The sequence below is a fragment of the Squalius cephalus genome, assembly GCF_949319135.1.
Source record: "Squalius cephalus genome assembly, chromosome: 3".
Classification (NCBI taxonomy): Eukaryota; Metazoa; Chordata; class Actinopteri; order Cypriniformes; family Leuciscidae; genus Squalius; species Squalius cephalus.
In genome coordinates, this window is record NC_137124.1 from 4,304,128 (window position 1) to 4,318,994 (window position 14,867).

The 14,867-nt window shown below is 38.9% G+C and overlaps 2 protein-coding genes and 1 long non-coding RNA gene across 3 annotated transcripts in view; 2 read left to right on the forward strand and 1 right to left on the reverse strand.

Moving 5' to 3' along the window:
• Positions 1-14,867, reverse strand: part of LOC307156318 (serine/threonine-protein kinase Nek4-like) — a gene marked incomplete at its 3' end in the record, with an annotated part of 945,281 nt that overhangs the window by 104,901 nt on the left and 825,513 nt on the right. The gene's annotated exons all lie outside the window — the stretch shown is intronic.
• LOC307155905 lies at positions 5,973-7,099 on the forward strand. The gene is made up of 3 exons (XR_013820613.1): positions 5,973-6,067; positions 6,550-6,576; positions 6,969-7,099. It is a non-coding gene; the product is annotated as an uncharacterized lncRNA (long non-coding RNA).
• Positions 8,374-9,333, forward strand: LOC307156110 (uncharacterized protein). The gene is made up of 2 exons (XM_079867323.1): positions 8,374-8,598; positions 8,710-9,333. The coding sequence occupies exons 1-2, from the start codon at positions 8,464-8,466 to the stop codon at positions 9,163-9,165; spliced, it is 591 nt and encodes a 196-aa protein (XP_079723449.1). The 5' UTR covers positions 8,374-8,463; the 3' UTR covers positions 9,166-9,333.

Below are 14,867 nucleotides of genomic sequence, written 5' to 3' on the forward strand. Positions count from 1 at the left end.
GAAGGCCGGGTGAGGCCTGTAACCTGGCGGCCACAGTATGTGGGAGCTCACATTCAGGAAGGCCAGATGGGGCCTGTAACCTGACATGTAGAAGCCCATCACCAGGAAGACCGGTGAGGCCTGTAACCTGGCGACCACAGTATGTGGGAGCTCATAACCAGGAAGGCCGGATGAGGCCTGTAACCTGATGACCACAGTATGTGGAGCTCACATTCAGGAAGGCCGGTGAGGCCTGTAACCTGGCGACCACAGTATGTGAGAGCTCATAACCAGGAAGGCCAGATGAGGCCTGTAACCTGGCGACCACAGTATGTGGGAGCTCATAACCAGGAAGGCCTGGTGAGGCCTATGACCTGATAACCACAGTATGTGGGAGCTCATATTCAAGAAGGCCTGGTGAGGCCTATAACTTGATAACCACATAATGTGGGAGCTCATATTCAACCACAGTATGTGGGAGCTCATTTTCAGGAAGGCCTAGTGAGGCCTATGACCTGATAACCACAGTATGTGGAAGCTCATATTCAAGAAGGCCTGGTGAGGCCTATAACTTGATGACCACATAATGTGGGAGCTCATATTCAACCACAGTATGTGGGAGCTCATTTTCAGGAAGGCCTAGTGAGGCCTATAACCTGATAACCACATTACTCCTTGACAGTCAATTCCTGGGAGCTCACCTCAGGGAGGCCCAAGCACTGTCCGGTTGCAAAATGGGGACTGTCTGGTCAAGGAGGCCTGTTAAGACCTACTACCTGACCATCGAAAAAATCTTTAGATTTACTTTCTTACCCATAACATTTTGCCCCAGACTCTAAAACAGGAGACGTGGTCTGAAAAGAAACAGAAATATGTTAATATCACATTTTACAAAAAGACCAGAATTACACCTGCTCTTTTTGTTCACTGCTCATCATTTTAATTCCTCAATTAAAATGCAGCCAAAAACACTGGATAACGCGATCTGGATGATAGGCTGAATTACTAAATATCTAACTTCTTAAGAGTCAGATAATATTCCACCATTTTAATTCATAGAATTAAATGCAGCCATAATTACCAGACAATACCGTTTTAACATTTATACGTTCTCGTAATCTACACACTGCCTCGGCAAGCGCGAGAAACGAGCCGTTAAAAAAAATATTTGGCTTTCATCCCTTGAGAAGAAAGTCAACAGGTGCGAGATTGAAACATCCGACAGCGCACGGATTTTTCTCTTTCTCACGCGCGCCGAGATATTTCTTAATGACACACTGCTAGCACCCTCAGGAACTGACTGTGAACGTCTCGTACCCAAACAGTATTGTTTCACAGATCGCACGCACCACAGCTCAGATGCTGAACCCTCCTCCCTGGAGAAAAGGGTCCGACGAGAGCGGAGCATTTTTAAATAAAAAACGCTCAAAGTTTGCACAAGAGGCTCTCTCGAGAGTCTCCCGCACGTTTCAGTGATATTCTCAAAACAGACAAACAGTCCCTGAAGACGAAAAGATGTTGTCATGTGTGCAAGGCTCCCCTTTATACATCCAGGTCGCGCGTTAATCAATCAAGCTGATGATTCACGGGCTGTCGCCGGTCAACATGATTGACGTGAGTTGATATTTGATTTCAGACACCTGTCACGCCTGAGGCGTTCCCCATAGCGTCATTCTGACGTAGTGTAGAGTTCCCTTTCGAAAGGGAACCATACATACACACAGCGTCGACACTTGAATCTGCTGCGGTACGGCAAGAGAAGAGCGACAAACTTCAATATCTGCAGTACCATTAATAGCCACAGGAGGGAAGCTTTCTAACACCAATAAATACAACCAAATGCCTTATTTTATGAAATTCACACAATACTCTTTAAATCAAATGTTCTTTTTAACCCTGTTACACCAGCAACAAGTGTCCCTTGTGAGAGGATTTTTTCAAAGGCTGGAGAAATTATCTGTAAAAAAAAAAAAAAAACAAGTAGGCTAAGTCCTTCCACAGCAGAGAAATTAATAGTTTTGAATACAAATCTATAATAATCTATATAAAAAAGTGAGACACTGTGGCTTGATTTCTTAATATTCATTTTTCATGACCAAAATAACATTATGCACAGTGAGGAGCCTACATGTTACAAGCTTCACATATTAGAAAAATACAATAATAAAAAAACAACACATTTGTGAATGGCTCATTGTCAAGGTTGTTTCAGATCAACACCTGCAAGTGACCACTAGGTGTCACCGTTGAGACGGGTGTCGGATTGATTCGAAGCCTTGACACGATATGGAACATTTGCTTCATTTGCTTCACAAAGTCTCGATCTGCCCACCACTACAATATAGACCAAACAGAGAATGAATGTGAGGGATGAACTTATATAGCAAACACAAACGAGGATAATTAACAGAACAGCTGAAACCACTGAACTAATGATGACGGTTACTATGGAGACAGACGAGTAGCGGGAGTCTGAGCAAGGAAACACGTGACAAATGAAAACAACCTGAAAGTCCATGAACAAAACTAAACAGAAGGGTGACAGGTCTAAATGATCCAATATAAAGTAAATAATTACAAATTCAACAGAAACACAAATTACAAATTAATTACAAATAAAACAGAAAAAAAAAAAAAAAAAAAAGAAGGAAAATACCTATCAATTAGCAGTGAATAATCCAACAAAATAATAGGTTAAAGAATATGGAATATGAAGAACCAGTCAGTAATATCAGTCAGATACTGTATTTCAAGAGTTAGGGTGTATCAAACCATCAACCCATCAAATCTGTTTTTCTCATATTTTTCATACATTATTATTATTATTACATAAACATATTGGATATATATATATATGATCTTCTATAAATGACATTTCTCTCCTAATGGACTAATAAACAGAAAAAAAAAACTAAAAACGTTAAATTTTTTTGTGTGTGTGTGTGTGTGTTTTAAATTAAACAACAATAATAATTTTTATTTATTTATTTTGATTGACAATTTTTTTTCCCAATCAAAATTCCACATGGAAAACAATCAGAAACACAAGAACAAGACTGATCACATAATGTGAAAATAATAAGCACACGTTTCAATCTTTATTTACATTTTTGTTCATCTTCTCTGTGTCTTTGCCAGGATTGAGAGGAAGTGTTGTTTCACAGCACTGTATTAAATACAAATGTCTATGGCATCTTTAATTATTTTCACAATCTTCTTAAACTGATCAGCTGCTGCTTTCATCTGAAGAATAAATTAAAGTGTTTCTGATGAGATTTCTTCTTATGTTCTCTTTCCTGCTGGTTGATTCATTTCAGAGAGCTCTTTTGAATCTTGAACAATATAGTAAACATCAAGAGCAAGAAACGCAGCGGAGACTGCGCCAGCGAACGCACGGATAGATTTGGTTGGCACAGCATTGACAGCCTTCACAAACACATGGATTTCTTTGAATACGTCTGCAGCACCTCTTGCTGCTCTCTTATTTTTGTGATTTTTTGATGTCTTCTCCTTAAATTCAATGTCTTCTTCATATTTCTGCTTCAAATATTGTGCGTAGTTAACAGTGAGTGGTTTCAGACATTATTTGATTAACCCCTTACCTGTCAGGGATCACTGGTGATCCCAGATTATTTTAGTTCAAAATATGTTTGAGCTTATATATCTCAATAGTAATAACAGTCTGGTTAATTTTGAGTCTTGAACTATAAACTCTCAAGGGTTGGCTTTCTAAATGTATGTGTGTTATGTTTCTATTCAGAATTACTTATGAGCAGTAACCTTTTTATTTTGGGCATTTCATGTATGCAGCACTTGCCAAAATTGGGGGTGATGAGAGCATTTGTCAGTGCCGCACTCGTACTGACTCTTATTCTGCCTGACAGAAAGAAAAGCTTGTAGATTACTCAAGGTGGAGCGGTTAGACCAATCAGATGAAAGGGGCGTTTCAGCGCCGCCCACGTGTGCAAATGAAATATCGAACCCATAAACCAATTTGTAAACCACTAACGAAAAATGAAAAATCGAGCAAAAATCTAATTTTTCATTTTTTAAACTAAACTAAAAAACAAATAAACGAGCTGGTATTCATTTCTCGTTATTCCATTCCAAACAGGAAATCAAATGATCAAAAAGTACACGGACCCATCTAGTGTACGTAACAGTCGATCATTCTTTAAAGATGACACAGTAAGTTTGTTCTTTGTTCAGACTGGTCTTATTAAACTATTCATTAACTATTCTTTATTAACGATCAGGGTTCTAAATTAACTTTTTTGATCACCAGCCAATGTGGCTGGTAACTTTCTAAAGTCAACTAGCCAATTTTTTTTTTTTTTTTTTTTTTTTTTGAGTAGGCTACGTGTGGCAATCCTGACAATACATGATGACATTATTGTGATCAAACACTAGCCATTCACGACCCGTCAGCCATTTGGCATTACATTTTCTTTTCTTAGTTTCTCTGTCGATACCCTCCTCATCCTCTGCCTCGTTCCTCTTCTCGCCCCCAGAAGTCTGTCCCAACCACTGCCGCATTTCGTTTAATACTTTCTAGCCAACTCCATTTCTCTTATTTCTTGCGTTTTCTGTGTCCATTCGTTTCCATGGTTTCTCGCAAACTTTAGGCTAAAGAAAACTCAGAAAAAAGTTTCTGTAATTAACAGAAGAAAGACAATATAAGTTGTAATGTAGTTTCCACAAGTGTAATGGCTGCCGACATTAACAGACGATTTTGCAAAAAATAAAAAAAAATAAAAAAAATAAAACCAAAAATGTTCCGTCTCGCCCCTCCGTTTTCGGCGATCAGGTTTCATTCTCTCGCAGCTAGTAACTTCACGAGCGTGTCTTTTCCGCTCCGTGTGTGCTCCTTTCTCTTCCGTGTGTGTGTGTCGGCTCGCTGCGCTCTCTGCTCTGTTCTGCTCTGTCGTTAACGGCCCAAATGCTCGAATCATGTACCGATCGGCGATCACGCACTGGAAAAGCGTGAAATTTAGAGGTGGATAAACGCAATTTAGAGGTGGATAAACACACTTAGGAGGTGGGTAAACGCTATTTCCGAATTTTTGGAGGTGCGTAAACGGCGTTTACGTGCATTTAGCCTCCACTACATCCCTGGGTATTTCCCAGAATTCGGGCCTATTTCTGTCGACAGAGTGTAATTCTATTAAAAACGAATTAAATCTAATACATTTTACCCACCACTAATTAGTATAAACAAAAACAAGCCTAGACTTTTTTATGGCTGCTCTTACTAATGATTTTAACACATTTTATTGGTGTTTTGTGGTACATTATCTGTGTTTTGGTGTTGTCCGCCACCAGAGTTTTCACATTTCATGCCATATGTCAAACATTACTTATCACAAATTAATAAAAACAGCATATGAATTAAACGTTACCTGAACTAATAAACTACATGCACAGATTAAGCATATATATATGCATTTTGTACTTTATTTTGCTTAATTTCTACCTGTCCCACACTGTATTCCCGAACAGTATAACCTACTTATAAAAAATAAGTGAACTATACTCAAAACTGTGAAACAGTTCATTCAACTTAAAACTTTTAAGTTTGTTCAACGATTGGGCTGTTTTAACTTCAAGGAACTCAAATAAAATAAGTAAACATGACGTCATCTTATTACCATAGCCTTATTTTTGCCTCTTGGTGGCGGTAATGAGCTTTATTGCGTTCCAATCTGCCAACGAAAAAGAAAAGTCTGCTCCTATTTTTTACAGTCTATGGTCTGCTCGCGCACTTTATTTACATAACATAGGCTAGGTAAAACTCTCCAAAACACAAAGAGTCAACATATCATGCCATGTCCGTTTATTTCATGTTTTACACGAATGACTGTAAAAAATAACATCGGAGTAAAAATAATTCCCATTTGAAATTGAGCGCTCGGATTTGAACTTGGAAGCCCGCGCTCGGATTTGAAATTGGAAGCGCGCGCGCGCCCGCCCGCCATGTAATGCAGGAATCGTTGCCTCAACATGCCGTGGTTCTCTCTGTGGAATCAACATCGTTCATCGTCGTCATCATTTCTGTGGTTGCTGCGGTGTGTTTAGCGGCTATAATCTGGTAAGTAGCAGCTACTTCTCAAATATTTTTTCTCAAATAAGTTTTTCATGTAATCTGCACCAGAATGTGTCATCAAACTGAAACGATTTAGTTAACTTGTTGCACTTAGCTAACATAGACCTACTAAAATGATCATGCACACTTTAGGCCTAACGTTACATGTTGCAATGTTATTTGTGGAGTGATTTTAACTATATTTTAACAATTTAGAGACATGTATGCACGCAATCGCATTAACTTACACGGATATTAATTTGTGGCACTACTGTTGGTTATTGCAGTTGTCTTGAAGCTTTTCGGTTACAGAAAAAAAAAAAAAAAAGATTAAAACCTCTTTCATTCAATCTTACTTGTTTTTTTAACCGATGTTTAGAATTAAATTAGCTGTAATCGAAGCTAAATGTTTCCAATTCTGAAATTGATGCATGACTTTGACATGTCTCTGCCTCACTATTAATTTGTGTGTTTTTTTTTTAATACAGGTTAAAACTTCTGCGACCAGAGCATATGTGAGTAAAATTACAATTTGGAATATGGGGGTGGAAATAGTAGAACATTTGTGTCAGCTGTTTTCATTGTCAAGGCCGCTGCTGAAAGAAGCAGTTAATGACGTATTACAGAGACATTGCTATACTGTGAGTGACGCTGCTCTTGATGAAATTGTTAGTGTTGCTATGGACAGTAATGTTTTTGTCAGTTCAACTGCTAAAGGAGCAGAATTGTCCTCAAATAAACGACAAAAAACTTTTATTGAGAGAAACTACAGTACCCAATGGTTATGCCGTTTCAATATGTTGTAGCACCTGGGCGTACAGCTGTTTATGTCCCAATACTGCCTATGATTCAGTTGTTTAAACATAACATACATTTTTTTGTTATTTGTTTGAATGCTTGCTTTCAGATTGCTGCAGAATTCCACAGAATTAGTAATATCAGCTTGAAAAACAAGTTCTATGCAGAGCTGGACAAACAAACTCCTCGACTGATAGCTGTTTACAGGCAGAAGGCTCTGCCCGTACTGGCAAGGCAGCAGAAGCACTGAGAAGCATCTTTAGTGCCTATGATCTTCTGGTAAATGTTATGTTAATTACATTTTTAGTTGTTAATTGGTTAATGTGCACATGTATTTTACTGCTATCTATTAATTGTTTAAACCTGGCTTTGAACTCTCTCGCTTTAAATTTCTTCCCCGCTTTCATCTGTACTTTTATCTCTATTTTTTCTTATCTCTTGCACCGGATCACAATGATATTAACAACAGACGTACAGCTGCACTTCGAGCCCTCCTTGTCTACTTGCGCGAAGATGACTCTGTGTTTTTCAAGATGTGGAATGTAGGTTTTTATACATCTCAGTTGAATTTTAATGTTATTTATATGATTATGCTCATGAAGTTCTCTCATGCTTTTCAGACTGAAGAGGTGGATGAGCCAGACATTGCAGATTCAGCTGTAGCTCTCTTAGCTCTTGTGAATGGAGACTCGAGTTCCACTGTTCCGTTTGACCCTGCTGGGATTGCTATTGTGCTGGAAGGTGACATTGTTCTAAGGGACATTTCCAGGTTGGCTGATGCTTTTCTTTTGATGTTTGGTTTGATGTATGCATTACATCTCAGCTACCCCAAAGAGCTGACCCACACCTTTAACTTCATCCAAAAAGTCTTACTTGGCTTGGATGACTCAAAGCCACTAACACCAAGATTGCTGAGTCTAAAAAATGAGCTACTGATTCAGGAGTAAGAGGAATGGATGTACAAACACTAGTATAAGTTTCACAGATGTTAATGCATCAGGTTTGAATTATTTCTTTTGCAAAATAAAACATACTTTCACATACGAAGTTTGAAATTGTCTTCCTTTCTAATGTTTAAGGAATAATATTTTCCTGAAATACGTAATTCCTACGTTTTAGGGGTACCCTATTCGTCGTATGTTGCCGTATGGTCAAGACCCGTCAGTACATGACGTTTTGGGGTGAGACCGGGCTGGAAAATACAGGCTGTACATTTTGGAGACTCTCATAAGCAAGTATCCCTACACACAGGAGTTGCTTACACGGTTGATGGTGCTCAATCCTTCTGTTCAGTCTCTGCTTCAATGCGACATGATGCCTCAGCCATATGGACACATCTGAGCCATGTACTCTCTCACTTCAAAGAGCTCATCCCGTCTCTGAACACACTGCACATGATAAGTGATGGACCAACGACGCAGTATCGTTCAAAGAAGAACTTCTTCTGTCTCAGCTCTGTTCCATTTCAGCTAGGATTTAAAAAGGTCACATGGAATTTCCTAGAGGCAGGCCATGGAAAGGGTGCAGCTGATGGGGTTGGCGCAGCCTTGAAACGGAGGGCAGATGTTCTTGTTGCTGGTGGAACAGACATTCCAGATGGGAGGATGTTCTTTGAGAAGCTGATAGAAGAGAAGTCAAAAATCAAGCTCTTCTACATCACAGAAAGTGAGATAGAAGAATATGACAGATCTATACCAGACCAGCTTGAAACTGTATGTGGTACAATGAAAATCCACCAGGTAAGCTTGAGCACACACCACACAAGCAGTACAACAGTCCAAAGTGTGGGTTTTCGTTTAGTTTATATTTGTGTTGTGTGAAATTATGACTGTTGTGCTTTTTGTTTGTAGATTTTTACCACCAAGTCCGGCCACATTAACTGGCGAATCCTAAGCTGTTTCTGCTCAGCTCCTGAAGATTGCCTTTGCTTTGCCCCTGAGTCTGTGGTTCTCAACAAAGCACAGAAAACCACTATGAAGACAAAGCCATGCCAAGTGATGCTCAATACAACGCCTCAAATAACCATGACTTTAGTGGGAGAATGGTGTGTGGTCTGTTACGATGGGGAGGCCTACCCAGGTGTTGTTCAGGATGTCGATGAAGAGTCTGTCCAGGTGAAAACAATGTCTATCATTGGAGTTAACCGTTTTTTTTGGCCTCTGAAAGAAGACATCCTGTGGTACAGGCATGAAGATTTCCTGGGGCTCGTGCCAGAGCCAAAACCAGTCACCAAGAGGCATATGATGCTTAATGTCTCTGTCTGGAATAAAGTATCATCTATGATGGATGAGAGGATGGAAGTTTGACAAGTTTTTGTCTGTTTTGTGGAAGATTTGGTATCAATGACATGTTTGTGGTATTTCATTTTTTAAGCAATTGTTGAACAAAAAGTTTAAGTGAGACACAATTCGTCCGTGTGTCAGATTAGATTCAATTTGTTTGGGGTACGTAATATGACTAATGTGTTATTTCAGCGTTTTTTTTATTTTTTTTATTATTATTCAACATGGCTAGGCTATGAAATTATTAAATAGTCTGTTTAGACTATAATTATACAAGGAACACAGTTCATGTTTGGTCTTCCATAATCATATTAAACTGTTTTGATGTTTAAACAGATTACTTGCTGTTTTTTTTTTTGTTTTTTTTTTGTTGGTCTGAAGTCACTTAGGATCTTAAATTACAATAGCTTATGATCAGTGATTTGTCATCACCGCAACAAACTGTCATTGCCAGAGCTGCAATGTCATCACCATCACCATACATATTTTTGCCAATAAATTATGTATAAATTACAAAAACATCCTACAATTATATATTTCTGACAATGTTGGACAGTCTAAATGATCACTGTATTAAAAAGTTTTTATATATGGCATTCACTTAAAATAAGCTTATATTCCAAGCCAGGGTAGATTGATGAATCAGAAATTTAGATACTTAAATGACTATAATTCATCTTGCAAGTAAAAATCAACAATCCCATTAAGTTAAAAATAAAATAGATTGTTATGTGAAACCACAAAATGTTTTAAAATCACTGATTTATCATTTAAGTTTTATTTTTTTACATATTTCGATGATGTGATGGTAATGACACATTTACTTGACATAGTTAAGAAAATGGCGAAAAATCATAAATTCCCTTATCTTATGGTCTCAACCAAGCTCATAACGTCGCTCCTGACTTAAGGACTGATAATTTGATGTATACCAATTAGTCAAATTTGGAATTTTAATTTTCAAAATTGCAGCAACCCAATTTGGCCCTTAATCTGAGAAATGCCCCCCTGCATGTAATGCCTCATGCATCACCGGCCAAACTGGCTAGTAAGTTTTTATTAACACCCGCCAAAATGAATTTTAACCTGCATTTGGCGGGATGGCGGGTGTTAATTTAGAACCCTGTTAACGATACATGTAAACCTACTAACATTCATCACCATGATTTTTGGAATGACTTATCACGAGAGGAAAAAAATATGTTTTAGTCACATAACATAGAAACGGTCATTTCACAATATTTTTTTATCGACATTTAGAAAATATCTCAAACGTTTTGCATAAATCTGTAATGGAAACGCAACTTCCGAGTGAGTCATGCCTTAACATATCCTATGGAATCCCATCATAAAAGCGTGTTTAGTTTGTTCCTGAACAGATGACCGTCAATATAGCGCATTTTTATGTAATGTTTTATTACGATGGAGTTTGTACGTATCACAGCAGTTCTGAATTGAAATCTCTGGTTAGTGGCGCTAAAAGCTTAATGCTCCATTTTAAAATAGCATGGGCTACACCTATACTAAACTCTAAACTAAACCTAAACAATCATAACCATGCAATTTTAGCTTGTTTTTTTGAGCTCTTTTTATCATGACTCTTTCATGGGGTTCATACCCGAGCTCTCCGTATCATAAGTACTATACTTAAGTAATTCTGTACCAGCTGAACTACTGAGAAAGCTTAGGGTGGTAGTAAAACCGAACATATGGAGCTTGTTAATGAAACAAACTCCAAAATATATATACGCTTGCAAATCATGCACTATGGTAAAAAGTGTTTTGAGGTCATAACAAAATATTTAGCAGTCTTTACTGTAGATACTGAAGACATAAGACTGAAGACTTTATTAATCCTTAATCTGTCCTGTGATCATAATTGTGTGTGAAAACGATTAAAAGTGTTTGCTGTTCTACTGCCTCTAGTGTTCATTTCTGTTGGAAACTGCAGTGATATGTACGTATTGGTATGCATTTTGCGTTTTGCAAAAATGTTGCCACAGGTTTTTCCAATGAGCCTGTTTTGTTCTGTTGTCTGAGTTTTGTGCTGGAGAGTAGAGCCTTGTGCTTAGAGAAGAAGTCCAGGAGAAGAACAAGAAACACTGCTTCATGTTGCTTTATTTAACAGGCAGTGACTGTGTAGTTGCTAACACTGTAATGTGCATTAGAATTTTTGAGGCACTACTACCAGCAACACTTGTGAATAATAAAACAAAATAATACTAAAAATGGAGCTGAAAACATTTAACTACAAAACATTGTATAGATAACTTAGTTCATGCATGTGTTGCTAGCTAATGATTCACTCCAAGTCATTAACATTTTACCATCCACATATTGGATTTGGCACAAGTTTTACAGCAGGCACTCTTCCTGACGCAACGCAACACTGAGAATGCAACACCAGGGCTATTGGACACAGGCAATCACTTCTGCGGACAATTTTGCACATATACCCAGTCCACCTGACCTGCATGTATGTGGATTGTGAGGGAAATTGAGAACAAAACAAACGTGTATCACAAATTCATAGTGTAATTTACTGACTCACTGTTGAATGAAGGAGGATGGTCAGCACTCTGATCAGAAGCACAGCTGTCGTCACTGGAGTTAGAGTCTCTGCGACGGGGATCCATTTCTAGAAAGAAGTTTACTTGCCTCCCTTTATAGTCAACAGTTCATAAACAATGAATTACAAAATTGAATATTAAAATTATTAATCATTTCTGACACATTGTTAATGGATTTTCAATGGAAATGTAATGATTTTTTTACACGGACACAAATATCACACACACACTATTTTATCAGTTGATAGTCTCCATTTTGAGTTGAGTAACCACTTGATTATGTTCACTGTAAACTTTTGTAATGTAAACACACTTTAAAATTATTAAAAACAACATTAACTGAAAACACAATATCACTTCATAATCTGAATGTAGTCAGAACTACCGAAGCCCTCAGAACTCATGCATTATTTTGATCTTGTAATTATACTATTCTGGGGTGAGTTTCCAGAAAGCATTGTTAGCATACTATGTTCGTAAGTTCCCTTTTAGTCGAGAACGTCAGATGTAGTCGACGTTGACTAAATGGGATCACGCTAGGGAGCCTGTCATCTTCGAGCATGTTAAAACGAGCCAATGAAATTGGCGTGCATGATTCGCATCACACACTCTGCCCCCGCAGCGCGGGTATAAATACGGAAGTGGATGCACGCACTAGTTGCATTTTGCTTTGGAGACGTTTGTATGGTGTCTCTGCAGAGTACCGTGTTATTCAACGAGCAAGTGTGTCGGTGTTCTTTTGGAAAAGACTCTCCCAGGTGATTTCTACAGCGCGGTGAAGCGGTGGTCGCGAGCTTTGAGCTCTCAACTGCTGTTCTAACAACAACAAATTTCTCTGTTTGTGTGTTGACGGTTGATTGAGGGCAGAAAAGTGAGTGCTTCACTGTCTCAGTTCGCTGAGATAGTGTTGCCGCGGTCATTCCCTGTGTGCTCCGGCACTGTTGACAGGTCCCATTTTCTAAAAGAGCAACACGGGTATGAGTCTTTTTCAAGATGCCATTCCATCTGTGCGTTTCTGGGTGCGGTAAGGCTCTGTCCCCCTCTGACAGTCACGAAAGTTGCATCTCGTGTCTGGGCTTACAGCACGCTGAAGCAGCTTTGGTGGATGACTCATGTTCTCATTGCGGGAACATGACCATCTCGACGTTGAGGTCGAGACTCGCCTTCGCTCGCAAAGGTGCAGTCCCCATCCCCAGGCCCCGCTCTAGTGTTTCTTCTGGGCTACCTTCCCAGAGGAAGCCTCGAGTGCCGTCTGGGTTGGGTGACCTGAGGATTACGGTGAGGGGTAATATGCCTGGCAAAGCCCCGTGGATCCCTCCCTCCTCTCTCACGCCGCAGCCGGTGGAGCTCCCCGATGAGCACTTGGGGTCAAATTGACCCCACATTGAAAATGAATGGGAAAATTATTATTTTTTTGTCAAAAAAAAAAAAAAAAAAAATCCAGTATAAATCTGAAAATGTATACTTTTAAATCAAGGTCTGGTCCTAGAGCATAAACACAAAGTGGAACGAACTTTCTACTGTACCTCATACACACACACACACACACACACACACACACACACACAAACTGCGACAGAGCATTTTTAGAGTTGTTTTTTAGAGTGACACACAAAACTAAAGACTCATAACTCCATAACTATAAGGAGAGTCAAAGGGTAGGTAAAAAACTTAAACATATATATAATTTTTATTATGAATTTGCATATCTTTCTTCTTTGACATGCAATAGCTTGGGAAGGAAATATGGTAGGAGGAATTTATTTTTTGGTGAAGTTCCACTAAATGTGAGCTGCATCTGGACCAAATTAGAACAAAAATGCAGCGGGAGATGAAGATCTAAATCAGACCAGTAACCATGTAGACGCGAAGAGACAACGAACCCAAATTAAGATTTAAGATCTTTTCTAAGTTTTGCATTATTTTCCGTTGTGAGTCTCGGTTCTAAGTTAAGTTTTGCGGCAAAGTTTCGGTCCACGTTTCTTCTGCAAAGCCAGCTTCAAACAAAGACTTCCATCAACCCGCCAGTACACCACGTGATTGGCCGCCTCAGACCAGGCACGAGGAGACCATGCAGCCAACGAACGAACTCGGGAAACCCCTTTGACGCTGACCAAAGGAATTCCCAAAAAGGAATGCAAACGAGCAAGTAACCTCCAGACATTTAAGCTGAACTGGTGTATTGATATAAATTTAATAACCTGTCTAAGAAACGATAGAAGGGTTAATTAATGATTGATGGTTCGTTCCAAGTTATGTCTTATAAGTGCATAGAATCTTGAGATTTCATCATCTCACTCTTAAACTCATTCTTTCCAAACTCTTTCTTTCTTTCTTTCGGCAACTTGTATGAATGTGTGTGTATGCGTGTGCGTGTGTTTGTGTTAGATATTAGTTTATGTGTTAGCATATAATCAATAAAGTATTGTTTGCATTTGAAAAGATAAGTATTACTTGTGTTTTGTGCTTACGAATTTATTGTCTTAACTTCGATCTAAGTTACCTATGCTTTTACCCTTGATTATTTATTAATTTATCGTTAGCTGGGGATTATTCTTTCTTGGCCAGGAAGATATTATATTTCCTAGAGTTAATAATTGTTTTTGCTTTCTGTTCATTGGATGAACTGATAAAATTATCATACTATTGATTCTGCTACAGTAAATTCTGAAAATAATTAAAATATTAATTATTGATCATAATCCGTTATGAACAATAATTAATTATATTTATACGGGCGTATAAATGCTACACTATTGACAAGGCACTGTTGGCCTTCGGCTTTGCGCCCACTGCGTCACGTCCCGCCAAAACGGTCGTGGCCTTGGGCTATAAACATAGCTGGGGAGGCTGATATAGCTGGTTTTCATCGCCGGAGCGAACCAGAGCGTGTTGCAGGCACGGCAAGATACGCAGTACTCGTTCCCTCTCTAGAGAGAACCGAGGTTACGTTAGTAACCAAGTACATTCTCTTACGAGAGGTTCTCTTGTACTGCGTAATATCTTACGCTATGGGGAACACAGTGTAAAACGCCGTGCGTGCTGAGATCCAGTACCAAAGTCCCAAGGGCCGGTGCCCGGGGCTCATATAGTACATGATCATCAGGGACCCACAGAGAGTCCAGGAAGAGGGGCGAGAATAGCATCAATGAATAG

Coding starts and splice junctions, on each gene's coding strand:
- LOC307156110 (XM_079867323.1), top strand. CDS start 8,464: ATGTTCTTTGAGAAGCTGATAGAAGAGAAGTCAAAAATCAAGCTCTTC. Junction 8,599..8,709: donor GTACAATGAAAATCCACCAG/GTAAGCTTGAGC, acceptor TTTTGTTTGTAG/ATTTTTACCACCAAGTCCGG.